The 26,013-nt window shown below is 40.1% G+C and overlaps 1 protein-coding gene and 1 pseudogene across 2 annotated transcripts in view; one reads left to right on the forward strand and one right to left on the reverse strand.

The window, feature by feature from the left end:
- Positions 1–5,906, reverse strand: part of LOC139187393 (fatty acid desaturase 2-like protein FADS2B) — a 53,140-nt gene extending 47,234 nt beyond the window's left edge. Inside the window, exon 1 of one of the 2 annotated variants that reach the window (XM_070804269.1) lies at positions 5,277–5,906. In XM_070804269.1, coding sequence (XP_070660370.1) covers positions 5,277–5,597 — 321 coding nt within the window. In that variant the 5' untranslated portion in view covers positions 5,598–5,906. The remainder of the gene's footprint in view (positions 1–5,276) is intronic. The other variant, XM_070804268.1, reaches the window with a different exon arrangement.
- LOC139187197 (olfactory receptor 5M9-like) overlaps positions 1–26,013 on the forward strand; it is a 203,973-nt pseudogene that overhangs the window by 76,316 nt on the left and 101,644 nt on the right.

A 26,013-nucleotide genomic window follows, 5' to 3' on the forward strand; every position in this document is an offset into this window, starting at 1 on the left:
GCCAGACATCTTGGAATGTGAAGTTAAGTGGGCCTTAGGAAGCATCACTATGAACAAAGCTAGTGGAGGTGATGGAATTCCAGTTGAGCTATTTCAAATCCTAAAAGATGATGTTGTTAAAGTGCTGCACTCATTATGCCAGCAAATTTGGAAAACTCAGCAGTGGCCATGGGACTGGAAAAGTCAGTTATCATTCCTATCCCTAAGAAAGGCAATGCCAAAGAATGTTCAAACTAGGGCACAATTGCACTCATCTCACATGCTAGTAAAGTAATGCTAAAAATTCTCCAAGTCGGGCTTCAGCATTGCGTGAACCATGAACTTGCAGATTTTCAAGGTTGATTTAGAAAAGGCAGAGGAACCAGATATCAAATTGCCAACATCCGCTGGATCATCAATAAATCAAGGGAGTTCTGGGAAAAACATCTTTTTCTGCTTTATTGACTATGCCAAAGCCTTTGACTATGTGGATCACAGTAAACTGTGGAAAATTATGAAAGAGATTGGAATACCAGATCACCTGATCTGCCTCTTGAAAAATCCATATGCAGGTCAGGAAGCAACAGTTAGAACTGGACATGGAACGACAGACTGGTTCCAAATAAGAAAAGGAGTATGCCAAGGCTGTATATTGTCAACCTGCTTATTTAACTTCTATGCAGAGTACATCATGAGAAACGCTGGGCAAAAGCTGGAATCAAGATTGCCGGGAGAAATATCAGTAACCTCAGATATGCAGATGACATCACTCTTACAGCATAAAGTGAAAACTAAAGAGCCTCTGAGGAAAGTGAAAGAGGAGAGTGAAAAAGTTGGCTTAAAGCTCAATATTCAGAAAACTAAGATCATGGCATCTGTTCCCATCACTTCATGGAAAATAGATGACGAAACAGAGGAAACAGTGGCAGACTTCATTTTGGGGGTTTAAAATCACTGCAGATGGTGATTACAGCCATGAAATTAAAATATGCTTACTCCTTGGGTGAAAAGTTATTACCAACCTAGACAGCATATTAAACAGCAGAGAGTTTACTCTGCCAACAAAGGTCCATCTAGTCAAGTCTATGATTTTTTCCCAGTAGTCATGTATGGATATGAGAGTAGACTATAAAGAAAGCTGAGCACTGAAGAATTGATAGTTTTGAACTATGGTGTTGGAGAAGACTCTTCAGAGTCCCTTGGCCTGCAAGGAGATCCAACCAGTCCATCCTATAGGAAATCAGTCCTGGATATTCTTTGGAAGGACTGATGTTGAAGCTGAAAGTCCAATACTTTGGCTACCTGCTGTGAAGAGCTGATTCATTTTATAAGACCCTGATGCTAGGAAAGATTGAAGGTGGGAGGAGAAGGGGATGACAGAGAATGAGATGGTTGAATGACATCACTGACTCATTGGACATGAGTTTAAGTAAACTCTGGGAGTTGGTGATGGACAGGGAGGCCTGGCATGCTGCAGTCCATGGGGTGGCAAAGAATCATACATGACAGTGTGACTGAACTAACTAACTAACTCTTAGTAAAAGTCTTTGGACAAAATGACAACTTATCTCAGAATAACTAAGGAATGATAAATGTCATTTTTGAGTGTTTAATCTGTGCCAGGTATAAGAAGAAAACCTTTGTTTTATCTTCGCTGACTTTGACATCCATAATAAGATAGAAGTATCATTATCCCACTTTCTAGATAAAGGAGCTGAGGCTCCACGGCTTCAGCAAGCTCCTTAGGACATTCCTAGCAAGTGGTGGAGCCCAGATGCAAACCACACCTCTTTCATTCTCAAATTTGTACTCTTAATCATTAGACTGGACACCTCAAAAAGTTTTAGAATGATTGACCACATGAATGAATGAATGAGTGACCCTATGGAACAAGCTACCTTGGTATCATTATGTACTTTTCATGAGAAGGATGGAGGCTTGGGGAAGTTTCTGTGTAAATAAGGAAAGATGCCCCGCTCTGGGCAGGTGTAGCTATGGGCCAGGGCTTGTGCACAGAGATCATATGTTGGTGCACATTTGCCTTTCAGGGCACAGCCTGCAAACACTTTAGGCTGTAGAGAGAAAGCATCTGACCTCAGGTTCTCTAACTTCATGTTCTTCCCTCCGTCCCTAGAGTCATGCTGTTTCTCCACCACATACTCCTCTGTTCCCAGTTGGCAACAAACAATCAGGATTTCTAAGCAGGTGATAAACAGGAAATGTGACTCACACCTCTGAGTCTATGGAGGTGTGATATGAATAACAATAGCTATGATTTAATGAAAAGTGCATCTGGTATTATGCTAAACACTTTACAATCTTTAGTCTCATTTCCTAATTAGATGGGTAAGGCCATTCCCATTATGCAGATGATGAAGCTGAGTTCCAGAGCATCTCAGGGACTTTCCCAGGCTTGTATAACGTATACTGCACCTCAGGCTCCATGAGTGGCCATGGAATACTGTGGTTGTCAGAATTCTTCTGGCACCCTTCCACTCTTCTCTAGCCATCCTCTGGAGACTTTTCTCTGAACATTCTGGATCTGCCTTCTAAAAATCCAGGGTACATGACTGACCACACTTAGGGTGTTCATCCTTAAGACACAAATCCTGAGGTGTTGTGGGTATTTTCCCATAAGGTTTAATTCTTCCTTGTTAACTAGACTTGGATGCAGAATTGTGGTCTTTCTCTAACTTCTGGGAGATAAAAACTCACCAGCAAATTACAAATTCATCAGCTGAGCTGCTTTCTGCAAGCTATGTCCACCAGTTATATTCAAGGTGGTTGAAGGTACATATTTTTGCTAACACATCCTCTGAGCTGATTCTGTGACTTGTGTTAGAAAGCATTGTCCATATTTTCTTTCTGTAGTGGAGGTGAGATATGTGGTATTTTTCCCTCTTTTCTGCCACTTTATTTTTTAAATTGAAGTATAATTGCTTCACAGAATTTTGTGGTTTTCTGTCATACATCAACAAGTATTTTTTCCCTTTATTTTTGTTAATCTTTCTCCTGATTCTTGCACAAATGACTGTCCCTTGGCTCCTTCTATCCTCAGCTGTCTGGCTTCCTAGGGTCTTCCTGACACATGTGAGAATCCCATCAGGGCTACAAGCTCATGCACACTTTTCCAGGAAAAGGTTGAGCTTTGTTTTAAAAACATCAGATCAGACCAGAGTGGTTGGGGATGTGGAAGGGTCTGCTCAGAAAGGCATTCCTCTGACTGCAGAATCAAGACAAGAAGATGGTAGAAGACCCTGATTAGACAGAGAAGTTGAGAAATTAGGGGGAAATGAGAAGTGGGGAAAGAAGATGTTGCTAGTGTCAAAAAAACAAAATCTTTCTTTCTTTGCAAACTAGCCATATGCTTGTGCATTCTGTTTTTATCTGTCAAGTAATGCTCACAGAGCAGAGCTTCCTGAATCAATGTTTTTAATGCTATGCTTTGAAACCAGTTGGAAAAATTATATACTAACATGAAAATGACAAGGATAACATAAAAAAAAAAATCTCTTTAAATTTCTACTCAATAATATGTTAATTTTCTGATCTTGAATTAGTTTATTTAACACCTTTTATTCTCCATTTCTTCATGTGTATAATATGGAGAAAAAGTTCCTAATTGGGCTAAAATCAACTTTCTTATAGAATATTTTAGAATGGATTCCTAAATGCATTTATGGATTGAGAAGCCTCCTAATTCAATATTAAATGGAAATTTTATTTTTAAGATCAGCTATAAAGGGCTTTCAGAGAAGGCAATGGCACCCCACTCCAGTACTCTTGCCTGGAAAATCCCATGGACGGAGGGGCCTGGTGGGCTGCAGTCTATGGGGTCACACAGAGTCAGACATGACTGAAGCAACTTAGCAGTAGCAGCATAAAGGGCTTTATGGTAAAAAACTTATCTGATTTAAAAATTTGTCACTCTTATTTGTGTGCTCTGAGACACATTATTTTCATGTTTTAGTATCAGTTTTTTTAATCTTTAATATGGGAATACTATTCACTTTTCTTAGAGGTGAAACTCCAGTAACTTTTGGCCACCTCATGCGAAGTGTTGACTCATTGGAAAAGACTCTGATGCTGAGAGGGATTGGAGGCAGGAGGAAAAGGGGATGACAGAGGATGAGATGGCTGGATGGCATCACCAATTCAATGGATGTGAGTTTGAGTGAACTCTGGGAGTTGGTGATGGACAGGGAGGCCTGGCATGCTGCAATTTATGGGGTCGCAAAGAGTTGATGACGAATGAGCTACTGAACTGAACTGATTCACTTTCTTTATGATAAGGTTTAAGTGAGGTCATGCATTTGAATGTGTCTATGTGTCTTTGGGCTTCCCAAGTGGTGCTAATGGTAAAGAACACTCCTGCCAATGCTGGAGAGGTAAGAAATAGTTTCGATCCCTAGTTCAGGAAGATCCCCTGGAAAAAAGCATGGCAACCCACTCCAGTATTCATACCTGGAGAATCCCAAGGACGGGGGTGCCTGCCGGAATGTGGTCCATAGGGTCGCAAAGAGTTGGACACAGCTGAAGCAACTTAACACATATGATGCGTGATATTTTAGGCATCCATTGAAAGTCTATTTTTTCAGCTATTTTGGTGGAGGAGAGTTATGAGGAAAAACAGTGAAGAAAAGTGGTTAAGACTGAAAGTTCAGAAAGATAAGTATTTTGAATCTGAGATCTACTGGCTGGGTGAACTTGGGTCAGTCATTTAACCACTCTGATTTCAGTTACTTCTTCCATAAAAGTGGGTTGTGTCACATTGAATTAACTACACAACAAAAAATAACTCTATAAAGTCTAAAAGCCTATGTCACTGTACGCTTTCAACATTGTTCAGCATTTTGATGCTCGCCAGATGAGTTGCTGTCTGTTTCAGGCACTCCAGTTGTAGGAGTCTGAGAAATTTCTACTTGAATGAAGACATTTTTTCCCAGATTTTACTCACCTATTTGTAACTTTCTTCTTGTAAGACAATGACTCCATTTCAAAATAAAACAAAACAAAAAAACATAATGCCAAGAACAAAAGCAAAACCTGAAATACACATAGTATCTACTGTCAGCATCTGAGCCCACCCCAAACCTAGTGCAAATAATAGCTAGACCTTGAGGCTTAATTAGCTTTCAACTTTTTGCTGGATAGGAATCCATAAAAATTGGTTTGGGAGGAAATGAGTGATCATGGAGCTTGAACACGTACTTGAAATGCTTTTGGAAAGACAGTCAAGGTCCCAGCCACCCAGCAGCTGGAACAGAGAGACAGAGGGCAGACTTTGAGCTCCTTACCGTGGCATCTTCCCCAGCGCAGTGGTTGAGGACCAGCCGCCCACCGGGATGCCTGTCCGCCCAGCCAGTAACATCGTAGACCTTGCGATTGATCACCAGCCACTGGTCAGTCTCCTGATTGTGTCTCTGGATCTCCTGCCAGGTGTACATGCTGATGCTTTTTCTGGGCAAGCCACACTTTGCGTTTGCCTCCTGCCTTGCAGGGAGCTTGGCTCTCCCACTTGCTGCTGGTTTCCTGTTTGCCTGATGCTTCGCACCCAGGTCCAGCTGGTTCTCATCCACAAGGCTCCCATTGCCCTCAGGCTTTTCTTCAAACATCATTGTCTTTGTGCTTTTAGAATTTCTGGCGTGACACCTGGAATTTCTAATTCTCACCTGAATAAACTACAGAATGACCTTTTCCCTCTCCTTTTATTCCATGAAGTAAGAAGCCTACACAGAAAACTTTTTAGCCTACTTGACTCTTGGCAAACCTGATAGTGAACTCCTTCCCAGCTTCTCACGTCTCTGTCCTGAGTCTTTTTTTTTTGTCCTGATGAAGACTGTACTACCTTTCCCTGGACCCAAGAAGATTAGTCTACCTTTCTCTCTTCTCTCTCTCTGTTGGCTGATCATTTAGCAGCGTTCTTATTCATCATTAAATGTCCCTTAGTCAAGAGCTGGAGCCAATCACAACCCAGAGAATGGTGTGGCCTGACCCCTGGGAGGAGGGGCTGGGCTCCTTCTCTGCTGACTGCCTGCAATGGCATCATTCTGGATCAGGCTCATTAGCTCTCCCCATTGAAAGGAACAATTGTTTTAATTCAACACATGAGCAGAAGATTTCAAAACCTCTAGGAAGATATGAACGCCTCCTGGAATTGGGAAATGTTCTTTTGTTGTTAAGATTGGAAATTTTCCTTTTATTCTGATTTTCTCAGATTACTGCTTGTTTTTTTTTAATTAATTGAGAAACCTATATGCAGGTCAGGAAGCAACAGTTCGAACTGGAAATGGAACAACAGACTGGTTCCAAATAGGAAAAGGAGTACGTCAAGGCTGTATATTGTCACCCTGCTTATTTAACGTATATGCAGAGTACATCATGAGAAACGCTGGGCTGGAAGAAGCACAAGCTGGAATCAAGATTGTCGGGAGAAATATCAATAATCTCAGATATGCAGATGACATCACCCTTATGGCAGAAAGTGAAGAGGAACTAAAAAGCCTCTTGATGAAGGTGAAAGAGGAGAGTGAAAAAGTTGGCTTAAAGCTCAACATTCAGAAAACGAAGATCATGGCATATGGTCTCATCACTTCATGGGAAATAGATGGGGAAACAGTGTCAGACTTTATTTTTTGGGGCTCCAAAATCACTGCAGATGGTGATTACAGCCATGAAATTAAAAGACGCTTACTCCTTGGATGGAAAGTTATGATCAACCTAGAGAGCATATTAAAAAGCAGAGATATCACTTTGCCAACAAAGGTCCATCTAGTCAAGGCTATGGTTTTTCCAGTAGTCATTTATGGGTGTGAGAGTTGGACTGTGAAGAAAGCTGAGCACTGAAGAATTGATGCTTTTGAACTATGGTGTTGGAGAAGACTCTTGAGAGTCCCTTGGAGTGCAAGGAGATCCAACTGGTCCATCCTAAAGGAGATCAGTCCTGGGTGTTCATTGGAAGGACTGATGTTGAAGGTGAAATTCCAATACTTTGGTCACCTTATGGGAAGAGCTGACTCATTGGAAAAGATCCTGATGCTGGGAAACATTGAGGGCAGGAGGAGAAGGGGACAACAGAGGATGAGATGATTGGATGGCATCATCGACTCAATAGACATGGGTTGGAGTGAACTCCGGGAGTTGGTGATGGACAGAGAGGCTTGGCATGCCATGGTTTTTGGGGTCACAAAGAGTCAGACACGACTGAGCAACTGAACTGAACTGAATTTATTTTTTTAACTTAAGAATAATTGCTTTACAGAGTTTTGTGGCTTTCTCTCATGCATCAACAAGAATCAGACACAGGTATGACCATATCTTTTTGCATCTGCCTCCCCATCTCACCCTTCTAGATTACCATAGAACCCCTGTTTCAGTTCCCTGAGTCATACAGCAAATTGTTCTTTTGACAGCTGTTATTTCTCCCTAAGGCTTTTAAATTTCTGGAAAAAAAAAAAAAAAGCATTTTGACTTTAAAACGTTTATAACACCCTATTGAGGTTACCTTGGTTTATAACATTATATAAATTTCAGGTATGGAAAATTATATTTCAAATTCTGAAGCACTACAGTATACTCACCACCAAAAGTTTTATTTTCCATCAGTCATGGTACAGTTGACCTTTTTTTCCCCCCTCTCTCATCTTTTTTTTTTTTTTAATTGGAGGCTAATTACTTTACAATATTGTAGTGGGTTTTGCCATACATTGACATGAATCAGCCACAGGTATGCATGTGTTCCCCAGCCTGAACCCCCTCCCACCTCCCTCTCCATTTCATCCCTCAGGGCCATCCCAGTGCACCAGCCCTGAGCACCCTGTCTCATGCATCAACGTGGACTGGTGATCTGTTTCACGTATGATAATTTACATGTTTCAATGCTATTCTCTCAAATCATCCCACCCTCGCCCTCTCCCACAGAGTCCAAAAGACTGTTCTATACACCTCTGTCTCTTTTGTTGTCTCACATTAGGGTCACTGTTACCATCTTTCTGAATTACATACATGTGTGTTAATATACTGCATTGATGTTGACCTCCTTTTCCCATTTTACCACGCTCCTAACTCCTTCCACTCAGGTAGTCACTGCACTGTTCTGTATGTTTGTTTGTAACTTATTTTATTTCTGTATCCACAAAGGAGTGAAACCATATGGTATCTGTCTTTCTCTGCTTGATTTTGCTCACTTAGTATAATATTCTCAAGAAAGTGAAGTTGCTCAGTCATGTCTGCTCTTTGCAACCCCATGGACTGTAGTCTACCAGGGTCCCCTGTCCATGGGATTCTCCAGGCAAGAATACTGGAGTGGGTTGCCATGTCCTTCTCCAGGGATCTTCCCAACCCAGGGATCGAACTTGAGTGTCCCGCATTGCTGGCAGATGCTTTGCCATCTGAGCCACCACGAAAGCTCAAATTCTCAAGGACCATCCCTATTTCCAAAAGTGTTAAGATTTCAACTTTTAATCATTTTGATTATTTTTTAATGATTTCTGATAATTTGTCTGTTTTGTTTTCTCTGCTTTATTGTTCAGTTGGCACTCTGCTTTGTTTTTTTTTTTTTTTTTTAATTTTATTTTATTTTTAAACTTTACATAATTGTATTAGTTTTGCCAAATATCAAAATGAATCCGCCACAGGCATACATGTGTTCCTCATCCTGAACCCTCCTCCTTCCTCCCTCCTCCCTCCCCACACCATCCCTCTGGGTCGTCCCAGTGCACCAGCCCCAAGCATCCAGTATCGCACATCGAACCTGGACTGGCAACTCGTTTCTTACATGATATTCTACATGTTTCAATGTCACTCTCCCAAATCTTCCCACCCTCTCCCTCTCCCACAGAGTCCATAAGACTGTTCTATACATCAGTGTCTCTTTTGCTGTCTCGTACACCAGGTTATTGTTACCATCTTTCTAAATTCCATATATATGCGTTAGTATACTGTATTGGTGTTTTTCTTTGGACTTACTTCACTCTGTATAATAGGCTCCAGTTTCATCCACCTCATTAGAACTGATTCAAATGTATTCTTTTTAATGGCTGAGTAATACTCCATTGTGTATATGTACCACAGCTTTCTTATCCATTCATCTGCTGATGGGCATCTAGGTTGCTTCCATGTCCTGGCTATTATAAACAGTGCTGCGATGAACATTGGGGTACACGTGTCTCTTTCCCTTCTGGTTTCCTCAGTGTGTATGCCCAGCAGTGGGGTTGCTGGATGCAAACTAGTACAGCCACTATGGAGAACAGTGTGGAGATTCCTTAAAAAACTGGAAATAGAACTGCTTTGGTTTTGTTTTATGCTTTGTTTAGCTTTTTAAAAGTTGTTTGATTTCATTTTTGTTTTCTTTAGTTTGTCTGGTTGTTCTCTTGTGTGTGTGTGTGTGTTTTAACATGCTATTTTATTTTATTTTTAGTATAAATTTATTTTAATTGGAGGTTAATTACTTTACAATATTGTATTGGTTTTGCCATACATCAATCTTGTGTTTTGTTTTCTTTTTGGTTCTGTTTTCATTCCTTTTTTGTCTGTTTGTGTTACTTTGCTCTTGTTTCTATTTACAGTTTGGGGTTTTGTCTTTTCTTTCTTTTTCCCTTTTTTTAATCTTCATTGTGGTTTTCATTTACATTTCCCTGATGACTAACGATGTTGAACATCTTTTCATATATCTGTTGGCCATCTGCATATCTTCTTTGGAAAAATGTCTATTCATTTCTTCTGCCCATATTTTAACCAAGTTCTTTGCTTTTTAGAGGTTGAGTTGTATGATCTCTTTATGTTGAGTTGTTTGGATCCCTTTTTGCTCATATCATTTGTAAATATTTTCTTCCATTCAGTAAGTTGTCTTTTTTGTTTTTTTGGTGGTTTCCTTTGCTGTGGAAAGCTTTTAAGTAGGTCCCATGGGTTTATTTTTGTTTATTTATTTTATTTTTCACTGTGCTTGATCTTCATTGCTGAGCACGGGCTTTCTCTAGTTGCAGTGAACAAGGGGTAGTCTTTGTTGAAGTGGCTTCTCTTGCTGTGCAGTATGGGCTCTAGGCACACAGGCTTTAGCAGTTGTCTTGTAGGCCCTAGAGTGTGGGCTCAGTATTTGTGGTGTAGTTGTGGCTTAGTTATTCCATGGCATGTGGGATCTTCCTGGACAAGGGATTGAATTTGTGTCCCCTGCATCAGCAGGTGAACTCTTAACTGCTAGACCACCAGGGAGGTCTCCTATGTGTTTATTTTTGCTTTTATTTATTTTGTTTTATGTTGTTCAGTTGTTCAGTCATGTCCAACTCTTTGTGACCCCATGGATTGCAGCACACCAGGCTTCCCTATCCTTCGACATCTCCTGGAGCTTGCTCAAACTCATGTCCATTGTACATGTGTACACGTGTACATGTATGCTCACCCAAGTTTATGCCCAAGTTCAAGAAGAATGAAAGCAGACAAGCCAGTTAAGCTCTTGCAGTACTCCGAGGGAGAGGTGATAATGGATCCCACATGAGGAGTGGCAGTAAAAGTGGAGAGATTGTTCAAATGAACTTATTCTTTAATATTTTTCTCTGATATATTGCTTTTCTAACAAGGAAAAAAGTTGAATTTTTAAAAGCCAGGTTTTTAGTCCATGTAGCTATTTCCCCATACTCCAATACCCAATGATTAATCCCATCAGAATGCTGATTAGGTTAAATCACATATAATTGCTGCTTTTTAAACATCAAGCCAGTCAAATATAATTAGTGTCTTATGGCTCCGTGTAAGAAACAAAATTCATCTGAACATGCTCACATTGAGCGTCTATTTTCTGCCAGCCTTGTGCTGGTTCCTACAATGTTGTGTGTGTTCATTTTAATTACCTGAGTTTCACCCAGGGACACTTACTAAGGATCATGACCTTTATATCTGCGTTCTAACCACCTAGACAGTGACTGGAAAATTTTAATAGAAAGAGCCCTATTTGTACAGAAGAAGCAAGGTTGGGGTCCTTGACAAAGCTAGAAATAAAAGAATCAACAAAGATAGTGATTTGGGGATGGATTTTTCTGGTTCAAACTGATATTGTCCTCATGGTTGGTAATTGACTCAAGAGATAAAGGATTGGCATTAATAGAAACAATTCTCTCTAACTCCTACCAAAACCTAAGGGAGCATTGGTCTCATCCTTTGAGCCAAAGTCCTAAGAATATGCAGGAAATAATTCTAAATTTGGGATTTAGCTGTCTCTGTGGTGTGGAGTTGTGTTTTTGAGATTGGTTCATGCTTTGGAACATTATTCTGAAAGAATGAAGTTGGATTCTGGTTTATAGACTCCATGGTGGGGACTGGGCTGAATGACAGGTAGAGCCAGTAGAAATCTTTGATGAAACCAAGTAGAATTAGTAATTCTTGGTGGGAGTATATGATTCTGCAAAAACAGCATGTGGTTTTTTGAAGAATGGAATTTCCTCAGCTAAGTCTATGGCATCTACCATGACTTTGTCAGCACCCTAATGTAAGTGATCTTTGAACTTACTCCTTTGCCCCTGGGCCACATTCAAATCACGATATTTGTGGTGTGATGATAAACAAAATGGACTCTCCTCTCACAAGTAAAAGAAACACCGCCAGGAATAGTACATTTGTTCAAAATAATGGTGATGATGATTTGACAGTGGTAACAATAATAAAACATTTATTAAGCACCAAAGATGTGCCAGCAGGATTCTAAACCCTTCACGTGCATTAGAAAAGTTAATCCTCACAACACTCCTATGGGACAGGCACTAAATGCTTTAGTGCTGCTGCTAAGTCACTTCAGTCGTGTCCGACTCTGTGCGACCCCACAGACAGCAGCCCACCAGGCTCCCCCGTCCCTGGGATGCTTTAGTAACTTGCTCTTATTTTCACAGTTCACAGTGGCAGGAGTAGCAAATCACTTACACAATGACTAGTCTTCTAGCCATAGTTACACTTCTCAAGAAACTTCCTTCTGCTGCACAGAAACTTTGTTTCTATAGTATGCTTTGTTTAGGAACCTTCTCATTTTACCTGGCCAGGAAAACATCTATGTATCCGTTAAGACTCATTTAAGGAAACATGTGAAGGTTTCTTTAACTCTCTTGTGTTTTCTTCATACTTAGTATATTTCACTACACACTAATGTTCATTATGTGCCTGTCTGGTGGCTCAGATGGTAAAGCGTTCACCTGCAATGTGGGCAACCCGGGATCAATCCCTGGCTTGGAAATATGCCCTGGAGAAGGAAATGGCAACCCACTCCAGTACTGCTGCCTGGAAAATTCCATGGACAGAGGAGCCTTGTAGGCTACAGTCCATGGGGTCACAAAAGAGTCGGACACAACTGAGCGACTTCACTTCACTTCAGAGACTACTGATGAAAGGATCATATGTATGTAAACAACAGCACAAACTGATTGCTCTCCTTTTAAAATTTCCTGGTGAAAAATCAGTTACCATCAGCCTTCAATAAAGAAAATAACAATTCTTACTTTTGGCTCAGAAGTTTCAAGGTACTATCTAATCAGAATGTAAGACAAACCCTGCTTTTATGTGTGAAGGCATGAATCAGTAATATGACAAGGCCAAGGAATGTGGGTTTTTTAGAAAATGCCGTTTTTATCATTGTAAGCTGGCCAATTTATCCTGACCCTTTCTGTTTGCTTTCCGAAGACTTAGTTTTAGTTCAAGATAAACTGGAAGCAGAAACTCTGACCATAAACATAAATTGTACCATTGTGAATTATGAATGGGTCTGTAATTAGAGATCCTGAAAGTCATGGTACTGGTAGCTGCCTATTCAAACAGGTGGTGCCTAAACTGTGATAAACAGAGTCCCTTGGACTGCAAGGAGATCCAACCAGTCCATCCTAAAGGACATCGGTCCTGGGTGTTCATTGGAAGGACTGATGTTGAAGCTGAAACTCCAATACTTTGGCCACCTGATGGGAAGAGTTGACTCATTTGAAAAGACCCTGATGCTGGGAGAGATTGAGTGCAGGAGAAGGGGATGACAGAGGATGAGATGGTTGGATGGCATCACCGACTCAATGGACATGGGTTTGGGTGGACTCCAGGAGTTGGTGATGGTCAGGGAGGCCTGGTGTCCTGCAGTTCATGGGGTTGCAAAGAATTGGACACGACTTAACTTTCACTTTCACTTTTCACTTTGATGCATTGAAGAAGGAAATGGCAACCCACTCTAGTGTTCTTGCCTGGAGAATCCCAGGGACAGGGGAGCCTGGTGGGCTGCCAACTATGGGGTCGCACAGAGTTGGATACGACTGATGCGACTTAGCAGCAGCAGCATGTCCATTGGGCCAGTAATGCTATCCAAACATCTCATCCTCTGTTGCCCCCTTCTCCTGCCCTACATCTTTCCCAGAATCAGGGTCTTTTCCAATGAGTCATCTCTTCATATTAGGTGGCGAGAATATTGGAGCTTCAACATCAGCATCAGTCTTTCCAATGCACATTCACAGTTAATTTCCTTTAGGATTGACTGGTTTGATCTCCTTGCTGTCCAAGAGATTCCCAAGAGGCTTCTCCAACACCACAGTTCAAAAGCAGCAATTCTTCAGTGATCAGTCTTCTTTATGGTCCAAATCTCACATCCATACATGCCTCCTGGAAAAATCATAGTTTCACTATATGAACCTTCACTGGCAAAGTGATGTCTCTGCTCTTTAATATGCTCTTTAATAGGTTTGTCACTGCTTTTCTTCCAAGGAACAAATGTCTTAATTTCATGGCTGAGTCATCATTTGCAGTGATTTTGGAGCCCAAGGAAATAAAATCTGTCAGTGTTTCTAGTTTTTCCTCCTCTATTTACCACGAAGTGATAGAACTGGATGCCACAATCTTTGTTATTTGAATGCTGAGTCTTAAGCCAGCTTTTTCACTCTCTTCTTTCACTTTCATTAAGAAGTTCTTTAGTTCCTCTTCACTTTCTGCCATTAGAGTGATATCATCTGTGTGCGTGAGGTTGTTATTTCTCCCGGCAATCTTGATTCTGACTTGTCATTCACCAAGCCCGGCATTTCACATGATGTACTCTGCATAGAAGGTAAACAAGCAGGGTGAAAATATACATCCTTGATGTACTCCTTTCCCTATTTTGAACCAGTCCATCTCCCCATCCTGTTCTGTTGCTTCTCGTCGTACATACAGGAGGTGGGTAAAATGGTCTAGTATTCCCATCTCTTTAAGAATTACCCAGTTGTTGTGATCCACACAGTCAAAGGCTCAGTGTAGTCAATGAAGCAGAAGTAGATATTTTTCTGGATTCCCTTGCTTTATCTATGATCCAACAGATTTTAATAATTTGATCTCCAGTTCCTCTGCCTTTTCTAAATCCAGCTTGTACATGTGGAACTTCTTGGTTCACATACTGCTGAAGACCTGCTTGAAGGATTTTGTGCATTACCTTGCTAGCTTTTGAAATGAGTGCAATTGTATGGTAGTTTGAACATTGCTGATTAGCTGGATGCATTGCACAACCATTTTTACTTTTTGGCGTCTCCATGTCTTCATATCACATTGCATGATGCATTAATGCTGTTCTCAAGAACTCAGTGATCCCAAAGAATACTGAATTAGAAATCAAAAGCTATTTTTTGGCTGATAATTGAACATTGCATTGGATAATATCTGAGCTTTTTTTCCAGCTCTTAGATAAAAAGAAGCCCTGTTTGTTTTCCTTGCTCTGGTAAAGTTAGGTCCTCACTGTTCTCCCTTAACCATAGACAAATTGTACTTCTGAATCTGCTCTACTGTGTATGGGATTAAATCTTCAGATAATATGAGATTTCATAATAAATACTTGTCTCTGTTATATATCAGATTATATCTTCAGATAATATGACATTTCATAATAAATATTTATCACCTGTGAACATGTGTGCCAATCATCCTCCTAGGCGTTCTTAGATGATGTGCAAGAAAGGCAGAGTGTGTGATCTCTGCTCACAGTGGTTTCCCATCTGCCACCCTCTTATACTTTCTGCACTCCTGTTATGGTCACAAAGTCACCATGCCTATGTCCATCCTGCCTTTCTAGGGTACTCCCGCCCATTCTTCAGAATTCAGTTTAAGCACACGCTTCTGTTGTTTCATGCTCAGTCTTGAAGGAGCTGAAGCTCCTCATCTGTGTTCTCACTCTTCCTGCGGCTCGGTGAGGTCACTGCTTTGGTTTCGTTTGTGTTGCTGTCACTGCTGTTGCGTCTTTCCTCCTCTAGATCATCAGTTGTTTGAAGGCAGGGAGCATGTCTTTTCCACTTCTGCATTTTTCAAAGCAGGCACTAACTAGTGTTCAGTATTTGCTTACAGAGTGAATGACTGGTTCAGTGGATAGCTAAGACCCAGAGTTGTGTGCGCTCTACTCTGTCATATCTACTTTCTGTGATGGAGGTGAAGGGAGTGAGTGCAAGCCCCACTTAAACTAACCCCCCAGCTCCTATCTCACCTTAGCAGTGCCAAGCCTTGTGCCTGATTTCAGTGTTATCCCTGATTGTTCTTTCTGACCTGATGAGGACTGTCTTTAGGTCTTTAATTCTAGGTGCACTCATTTATTTTTTGATGTGCTGTCTACATTCTTGTATCATTTACATAATCTTTAAGTCTGGTGATAATTGCAAAGTTTGCTAAGTAAATTCTCATGAAGGGCAAAAGGTGATTTCTGAATGTCTAACTCGTGAGTCTCAGTGAACTCCGTGAGTTGGTGATGGACAGGGAGGCCTGGCGTGCTGCGATTCATGGGGTTGCAAAGAGTCGGACACGACTGAGCGACTGATCTGATCTGATCTGAACAAACTCTTCAGGTGACAAACTAAAGACCCAAACTGTGGTTTTCTAAGAAGCATTTGCTGTTGCAAGTAGCAGATTCATGCCTTTTCATTCAGTACTGCAGTTGATCTTCTGGTTCTCATAGTTGTTTTTACCTTTTATTGCACAACTGCTATGTTCCAAAATGTTAATTGCAATTTCTCAGTCAGTCTTAACAGTTGATCCTTAGCCCCATTTTGCAAATGAGTTTCAGAATAGATATGAATTGCTCAAAGTCACATAGCTGGAAAGTGACTCAACTAGATTTGAACTTGATTGTTGTTGCTTCATAGCTGAAGCTCTTTCTGTTTTACACAGTGTTATTCCACTATGACTAATTTTGTCACATACCAGTTTATTGTCCAGCTTCATCCTAATTACCCTCCAACTTTCTTCCTGAGTTTGAGCAGAGCCATTGGATATTTCAAGAAGGAATCTTCAATTTCTGACATCTATTGGGGCGGGGGGTGGTGGTAGGAAAAGTAGAACTACCACATTAACCATAAGTTTTACTCCTAGGTATATATCCAAGGAAAATAAAAACACTAATTCAAAAATGATATATGCACCAGAATTTGTAATTACCAAGCTATGGAAGCAACCTACGTGCCCATCCATAGTTAGATGAATGAATAAAGATGTAGCAAATAGGGGGAGTTTTATAATCACAGTTTCACTTTCAATACTGGTGGTTAGTCTGTTTATATTTTCTGTTTCTTCATGCTTCAGTCTTGGGAGATTGTTCATTTCTAAGAATTTGTCCAGTTATTCCAGGTTGTCCATTTTGTTGGCATATTGTTTGTAGTTGCTTGCAATAGTCTCTTATGACACTTCTTATTTCTAGGGTGTCTGTTGTAACTTTTTATTAAATTTAATTTTATTTTTAATATAAATGTATTTATTTTAATTGGAGGCTAATTACTTTACAATATTGTATAATAAGGTTTTTGCCTTACATAAACATGAATCTGCCATGGGTGTACACTTGTTCCTCATCCTGAACCCCCCTCCCACTTCCCTCCCCATCCCATCCCTCTGGGTCATCCCAGTGCACCAGCCCCGAGCACCCTGTATCATGCATCAAACCTGGACTGATATTGTACATGTTTCAATGCCATTCTCCCAAATCATCCCACCCTCGCCCTCTCCCACAGAGTCCAAAAGACTGTTCTATACATCTGTGTCTCTTTTGCTGTCTCGCATACAGGGTTATCCTTACCATCTTTCTAAATTCCATATATATGTGTTAGTATACTGTATTGGTGTTTTTCCTTCTGGCTTACTTCACTCTGTATAGTAGGCTCCAGTTTCATCCACCTCATTAGAACTGATTCAAATGTATTCTTTTTAATGTTGTAAAATCTTTTTCATTTATCTCTTTATCAACTTGAGCCCTCTCCCTTTTTTTCTTGATGAGTCTGGCTAGAGGTTTATCAATTTTGTTTAGCTTCTAAAAGAACCACTTTTAGTTTCATTTAATTTTTTTTCTATCCTTTGGTTTATTTCTATTTGATTTATCTTTGTCCTGATCTTTTTTATTTCTTTCCTTCTGCTAACTTTGAGTTTTGCTTGTTTTATCTCTAGTATTTTAAGTATAATGTCAGGTTTTCTTAGGTTTGTGATTTTTCTTCCTTCCTGAGGTAGGATTGTATCACTATAGACTTTCCTCTTAGAACTGCTTTTGCTGAATCCTATATGTTTTGGATGATTGTACTTTCATTTTCATTTGTATCCAAGTGTTTTTGTTTTTTTTTTAATTTTCTGTTTTATTTCTTCTGTCATCCACTGGTCGTTTAGTAACATATTATTTAGCCTCCACCTAGTTTACAGTTCTTTTTTTTTTTTTTCTTGTAGTTGATTTCAAATCTCATAGTATTGTTGTTGGGGAAGATGCTTGATGTGATTTTGATTTTCTTAAATTTACTGAGGTTTTCTTTGTGGCCCAGCATGTGGTGATCCTTGGAGAATGTTCCCTTGTGCACATGAGAAGAATGTGTATTCTGCTACTTTTGAATGGAATGCTCTATAAATATCAATTAAGTCTTCCTAGCTTAACATGTTATGTAAGGTCTGTGTTTCCTTATTTGTTTGCTGGATGATCTGTCCATTAATGTATCACTGTCATTTTCCCTTCTCCTTTTCTTGGCTGTATTTGACTTACGTATTGGGATGCTCTTATGATGGATGCGTATATGTTTACAATTATTACATCTTCTTCCTGGATTGATCACTTAATCACTATGTAGTGTCCTTCTTGTCTTTTATACTGGTCTTTATTTTAAAGTCTATTTTGTCTCACATGAGTATTGCTACTGCAACTTTCCTTTGATTCACATTTGCATGGAACTCCCCTTTTCCATATCTTCACTTTTAGTCTGTATTTGTCCCTAGGTCTGAAGTGGATCTCTTAAAAACAACATATATACAGGTCTTGTGTTTTAACCCATTCAGCCAGTCTGTGTCTCTTGGTTGAAGCATTTAATCCATTTATGTTTAAAGTAATTATTGATATCCATATTCTTATTGCCATTTTTGGTAACTTTCGGATTTGTTTCTGTGGGCCTTTTTTCTTCCTCTTTTGTCCTCTTCTCTTGTGATTTGATGGCTACCTTTAGTGTTGTGTTTGAGTTAATTTTTCTTTATCTGTGTGTGTATCTGTTGTATTGGGTTGGCCAAAGTGTTCATTTGGGTTTGTCTGAAGACCTGAATGAACTCTTTGGCCGACCCAATAGATTTTTGGTTTCAGGTTACCATGAGGTTTTGATATAGCAGTCTGTATATAAACAAGATTGCTTTAAGTTATTGGTCTTTTAATTCTGAATGCATTTCCAATATACTGCAATTGTGCTCTTTATCACAGTTGCTGCTTTTGATATTATATTTCTGTGCAAATGATTTCACACCTTTCCCATAGTCATGTACGAATGCAGAGTTAGATCATAATGAAAGTTGAGCATTGAAGAACTGATGTTTTCAAACTGTGGTGTTGGAAAAGACTCTTGAGAGTCCCTTAGACATCAAGGAGATCAAACCCATCAATCCTAAAGGAAATCCCTCATTGGAGGGACCGATGCTGAACCCTAAGCTCCAATACTTTGGCCACCTGATTCAAAGAGCCAAGTCATTGGAAAACAATGGTTTTCTCCTTTTATAGAGGTTTTCTCATTTTATAGAAATATTTATAGTACTTAGACCCTAAACACAATATGAAGGAAGCCCAATATGTGTTCAGTGGTGTAAATTAATTCTAATTCACATATTTCTTCCCTTGAACTCCATTTCTCCCCATCTAAGCTGACTGGGGGAGGCTTAACTTAAACTGTATATTATGATGTCATATTACATAACATTTTATGTGTGTGTTTGTGTGTGTGTGTCTGTGAGTGTGTGTAGATTTAGCATAATGAGGTGGAGAGAAGAGTTTTTTCCCAATCACTTTTGCCTAATGTCACCAGCTTAGAAGAGTAATTCAGGCCTCTCAATGGCAAAGTTTCCAGTGTTCACTGTCTGGTTGATTACTTCAGTTTCCTGCTACATAGATGTAGACTGAATTAATGACATGTACAAACTGGGAGATTTATATACAATATTACAGACATTGTACAAGGGAGTCTTTAAAGATTCTGCTTTGCACTTAAGAGCTTACCAGAGATGTCCAAAATGTGAATTTGGAGAGACATTTGCTTTCTGTGAGATCCATTCCCACCCCCTGCATGTGTTATACTTCTCATCTATCTGGTATTTGAGGAAATAGTTTTGTACAGGTGCTGCTTTCATGGATCAGGGAATTGGAGATGATCAAATGATTCATTTCAAGGTAAGGGACTGAAATCAAACCCTCTGATTTTTCTCAATTGGAATTTTTTTAAATTATTTCTTTTTTTTTTTTTTTACCCAGCATGAAGAAAACTGATTTCTGCTAAGCCAGAGCAGTAAGCAGAGAGCAAATCAGGTGAACTGTAGCATTACTGCATTAGATTGTTAAAAGTACAAGGCAGGGAATGTGCCTTGTTCAAATTTGTACCTTGCAGTACCATATAGTGGGCAATCAACTGATGGTATTTTTCAGTATCCATAATAGCAATGGCTTTAGCTTAAAAAACACTTTGAAATGCACCAATGCCTTTAATATTTATTACTTAACACAAATGCCAGTAGATCAAAGCTTTGTATATGATCCTTATTTTGCAAATAAGGAAACAGACTCTGATAATTTAAGAAATTGCTCCAAGTCACAGATCAGTTCAGTTCAGTTGCTCAGTTGTGTCTGACTATTTGTGACCCAAAGGACTACAGCACACCAGGCTCCCCTGTCCATCACCAACTCCTGGAGCTTGTTCAAATTCATGTCCATCAAGTCAGTGATGCCATCCAACCATCTCATCCTCTGTCATCCCCTTCTCTTCCTACCTTCAAACTTTCCCAGCATCAGGGTCTTTTCCAATGAGTCAGTTCTTTGCATCAGGTGGCCATAGTATTGGAGTTTCAGCTTCAACATCAGTCCTTCCAATGAATATTCAGAACTGATTTCCTTTAGGATTGACTGGTTGGATCTCCTTGCAGTCCAGCGAACTCTCAAGAGTATTCTTTAACACCACAGTTCAAAAGCATCAATTCTTTGGTGCTCAGCTTTCTTTATCCTCTAACTCTCGCATCCATACATGACTCCTGGAAAAACCATAGTATGACTATACAGGACTTTGTTGGCAAAGTAATGTCTCTGGTTTTTAATATGCTCTCTAGGTTGGTCATTGCTTTTCTTTCAAGTAGCAAGCATCTTTTAATTTCATGGCTGCAGCCACCATCTGCAGTGATTTTGGAGCCCCAAAAGGTAAAGTCTCTCTCTGTTTCCATTATTTCCCCATCTATTTGCCATGAAGTAATGGGACTTCATGCCATCATCTTAGTTTTTTGAATGTTGAGTTTTAAGCCAAGTTTTCACACTCTTCTTTCACTTTCATCAAGAGGCTCTTTAGCTCTTCTTCACTTTCTACCATAAGGGTGGTGTGCTCTGCATTTCTGAGGTTTTTCCAGCAATCTTGATCCCAGCTTGTTCTTCATCCAGCCTGGCATTTCACATGATGTACTCTGCATATAAGTTAAATAAGCATGGTAGCAATATACAAATAAGCAGCCTTGCTGTACTCCTATCTCAAATTGCAACCAGTCTGTTGTTCCATGTCCAGTTCTAACTTGCTTGTTGACCTGCATATAGATTTCCCAGGAGGCAGGTGAGGTGGTCTGGTATTCCCATCTCTTCAAGAATTTTCCAGTTTACTGTGATCCACACAGTAAAAGACTTTAACATAGTCAATAAAGCAAAAGTAGTTGTTTTTTTCTGGAACTCTCTTGCTTTTTCGATGATTAAATGGATATTTGAAATTGGATCTCTAGTTCTTCTCCCATTTCTAAATCCAGATGTCATATCTGGATGTTCACAGTTCACATACTGTTGAAGCCTCTCTTAGAGAATTTTGAGCATTACTTTGCTAGCATGTGAGATGCGTCCAATTGTGCAGTAGTTTAGTTCTGAGGGCACTAATGAATGAATGATGGATGGGGTAATATGCCATGTCTCCAGATTGAAGAGATTACCCTGGCAACCTTATTTAAGTTCTGCTTAATTAATAACACCCTGTTTATCTAACTTCTATGCAGACTACATCATGTGAAATGCTAGGCTGTACTTTTCACCCTCCTTCTTTGACTTCTATGCAGAGTACATTAAGCAACATGCCAGGCTGGATGACACACAAGCTGAAATCAAGACTGCCAGGTCAAATATTAACAACTTCAGATATGCAAATGATACCACTTATATGGCAGAAAGTGAAGAGGAACCAAAGAACCTCTTGATGAAGGTGAAAGAGGAGAGTCAAAAAGCTGTCTTAAAACTCAGCATTCAAAAAATGAAGATCATGCCATTGATCCTGTCAGTTTCAGTTCAGTCACTCAGTCGTGTCTGACTCTGTGACCCCATGGGCTGCAGCATGCCAGGCCTCCCTGTCAATCACCAACTCCCGAAGTTCACTCAGACCCACATCCATTGAGTCAGTGATGTCATCCAGCCATCTCATCCTCTGTTGTCCCTTCTCCTCCAGCCTTCAATCTTACCTAGCATCAGGGTCTTTTCAAATGAGTCATCTCTTCACATCAGGTGGCCAAAGTATTGGAGTTTTAGCTTCAGTTCAGTCCTTCCAATGAACATTCAGGACTGATTTCTTTAGGATGGACTGGTTGGATCTCCTTACAGTCCAAGGGACTCTCAAGAGTCTTCCCCAACACCACAGTTCAAAAGCATCAACTTTTCGGTGCTCAGCATTCTTTATACTACAACTCTCACATCCATACATGACCATTGGAAAACCATAGCCTTGACTAGACAGACCTTAGGTGGAAAAGTAATGTCTGATTTTTAATACACTGTCTAGGTTGGTCATAAGTTTTCTTCCAAGGAGTAAGTGTCTTTTTATTTTATGGCTGCAGTCACCATCTGAAGTAATTTTAGAGCCCAAAAAATAAAGTGTGCTGCTGTTTCCCCATCTATTTGCCATGAAGTGATAGGAACGGATGCCATGATCTTTGTTTTCTGAATGTTGAGCTTTCAGCTAACTTTTTCTCTCTCCTCTTTCACTTTCATCAAGAAGTTCTTTAGTTATTCTTCACTTTCTGCCATAAGGGTGGTATTATCTGTATACTTCTCTCAGAAATCTTAATTCCAGCTTGTGCTTCTTCCAGCTCAGCATTTCTCATGATGTACTCTGCATATAAGTTAAACAGGGTGAAATTATACAACCTTGATGTACTCCTTTTCCTATTTGGAACCAGTCTGTTGGTCCATGTCCAGTTCTAACTGTTGCTTCCTGACCTGCATACAGATTTCTCAAGAAGCAGGTCAGGTGGTCTGGTATTCCCATCTCTTTCAGAATTTTCCACAATTTATTGAGATCCACACAGTCAAAGATTTTGGCATAGTCAATTAAGAAGAAATAGATGCTTTTTCTGGAACTCCCTTGCTTTTTTTGATGATCCAGCAGATGTTGGAAATTGATCTCTCATTCCTCTGCCTTTTCTAAAACCAGCCTGAACATGTGACAGTTTATGGTTCACGCAGTGTTGAAGCCTGGCTTGGAGAGTTTTGAGCATTCCTTTACTAGCATGTGAGATGAGTGCAATTGTGTGGTATTTTTAAGCATTCTTTGGAATTGCCTTTCTTTGGGATTGGAATGAAATTTGACCTTTTCCAGTCCCATGGCCACTGCTGAGTTTTCCAAATGTGCTGGCATATTGAGTGCAGCACTTTCATAGCATCATCTTTTCAGATTTGAAATAGCTCCACTGGAATTCCATCCCCTCCACTAGCTTTGATCATAGTGATGCTTCCTAAGGCTCACTTGAATTCACATTCCAGGATGTCTGGCTCTAGGTGAGTGATCACATCATCATCATTATCTGGGCCATGAATATCTTTTTTGTACAGTTTTTCTGTGTATTTTTGCTACCTGTTCTTAATATCTTCTGCTACTATTAGGTCCATATCATTTCTGTCCTTTATTGAGCTCATCTTTGCATAAAATGTTCTATTGGTATCTGTAACTTTCTTGAAGAGATCTCTAGTCTTTCCCATTCTATTGTTTTCCTCTATTTCTTTGCATTGATTGCCAAGGAAGGCTTTCTTATCTCTCCTAGCTGTTCTTTGGAACTCTTCATTTAAATGGGTATATTTTCCTTTTCTCCTTTGCCTTTTGCTCCTCTCCTTTCTCCTTTGCCTTTTGTTTCTCTTCTTTTCACAGCTATTTGTAAGGCCTCCTCAGACAGCCATTTTGATTTTTTGCATTTCTTTTTCTTGGGGATTTTCTTGATCCTTGCCTCCTGTACAATGTCACAAACCTCTGCCCATAGTTCATCAGGCACTCTGTCAAATCTGATCCCTTAAATCTATTTCCCATTTTCACTGTATAATCATAAGAGGTTTGATTTAGGTCATACATGCATGATATATTGGTTTTACCTATTTTGTTCAATTTAAGTCTGAATTTTGCAATAAGGAGTTCATGATCTGAGTCACAGTCAGCTCCCATTTTGTTTCTTCTGACTGATGGAGCTTGTCCATCTTTAGCTGCAAAGACTATAATCAATCTGATTTCAGTATTGACCATCTGGTGATGTTCATGTGTATAGTCTTCTTTTGTGTTGTTGGAAGAGGGTGTTTCCTATGACCAGTGTGTTCTCTTGGCAAAACTCTATTAACATTTTCCCTGCTTCATTCTGTACTCCAAGGCCAATTTGCCTATTACTCCAGGGGTTTCTTGTCTTCCTAGCTTTGCATTCTAGTTCCGTATAATGAAAAGGACATGTTTTTTGAGAGTTAGTTCTAAGTGGTCTTGTAGGTCTTCATAGAACCGTTCAACTTCTGCTTCTTCAGCCTTACTGATAGGGGCATAGTCTTGGATTACCGTGATACTGAATGGTTTGCCTTGGAAACGCACAGAGATCATTCTGTCATTTTTGAGGTTGCATCCAAGCACTGCATTTCAGAGTCTTTTTTTTTTTACTATGATGGCTAATCCATCTCTTCTAAGGGATTCTTGCCCACAGGAGTACATATAATCATCATCTGAGTTAAATTCACCCATTCCAGTACATTTTAGTTCACTAATTTTTTAAATGTCGACGTTCACTCTTGCCATCTCCTGTTTGACCACTTCTAATTTGCCTTGATTCGTGGACCTAACATTCCAGATTCCTATGCAATATTGTTATTTACAGCACTGGACCTTGCTTCCATCACCAGTCATATCAACAACTAGTGCCAGAGTCCAGCTCCAGCAACCAGGGATTCAACCTGAAGAGATGACGGTGTCAGCCAATGAGACAGCTTCTCATTTTTCTATGGACTGCCTTGCCGTGAGCTAGCACGGGAGTCCCCACCCATAACAAGGTTATGTGGGAGAGTTCTGGTGGGCAAGGCAAGCCAGAACTCGAGGGGTGCCCCTCTGGGCCTGTCTGAGTGTCTACCCCAAAACCAGAGTCTGCCTGCTTTACTGCTTTGTGCTCTCACCTACACCTCTGACTTTACAGGGGGCTGTCCCCCACCACCATCTCTCTCTCTGAAAAAGAGTTAATTTACAGCTCCAGTTAATAAAGTTCCTGGGCGTGACAAGAGTGTTTTAGTTCACAAACCCCTCAGATGGCTCTCTAACTTGTCTAATGACAAGTTTACCTGGATTCCTACAGCTATGCATAGGATTGTTTACAGTCTCCCAACTGCGAGAGGCACGGGAAGCTTAAGATATTCAAATAGCTTAGAGCCTCTCGGAGAGTTAGAAGCTGTCAGAATAAAACCAGTAAAAGATTTCACTGATGAGCCACTGCTTGCTGCCAAGTTTCCACATCCCCTGTATTGTATCCTTGAATGTGTATTAATTAATATAGTTGGTATGTAGAAAAAATAAGTAGTGGCCTTGGTGTTAGCGACTTTAGACCCTTAAGGTAATAAATTATTTCCTTTGTTGTAAACCCACTGCACCTCTGCCCTGTAGGAATGCAACTTTATCTAACACCTTCGGAGGATGGTGCCAAACTTTAAAATAATTACTCTTAGAGAAAATAAGTCTTATGGTTGACAAACCTTTGTCAGAGTCATAAAATGTTAATAGGCCTTCTGGCCAGAAGATGATGTAAATCACCTAAACCATTTGTATACAATAGGTTTGCAGAAAAGAAACCCTGGTTTCGATAAGGATCAAAGACTGCTGACTTTGCATGATTTCACACCCCCTCTACGTGCAACTTATAGTATAAAAGCCCCTGTTGAAAATAAAGCTACAGGCCTTGCTCTCCGAAGCTTGGTCTCCCCGTGTCGTTCTTTCTTGTTTCCTTTTCCTCCTTTTCTCTTCTGTTCTTCCTTCATGCCAAAATAATTTGGAGCGTGAGGGTCCTCTGCGACCACTTATTTGCCTGGACTTCTAAGACCCACTCGCAAAGGTGCGTAAGGTGGGGCACCTTCCGCTATTTGAGAGGGCGCCTGAGGCCTCCGTGGTCAGAGCAAGTTTGGTGTCACAAACTTTATTGATTTCCTGTGTAAACCAGTTATTATTGAGCATCTAATAAATCTCTCTTATGTTATTAAGGGATATATTATATCCCTTAATTGCCAATGCCGTCATCCTGAGGGAATCCCTGGATCCAACCAGGGCTGGACCCCGACACTGCCTGTTTATTTCA

Source organism: Bos indicus, chromosome 15, assembly GCF_029378745.1.
Source record: "Bos indicus isolate NIAB-ARS_2022 breed Sahiwal x Tharparkar chromosome 15, NIAB-ARS_B.indTharparkar_mat_pri_1.0, whole genome shotgun sequence".
Taxonomy (NCBI): domain Eukaryota; kingdom Metazoa; phylum Chordata; class Mammalia; order Artiodactyla; family Bovidae; genus Bos; species Bos indicus.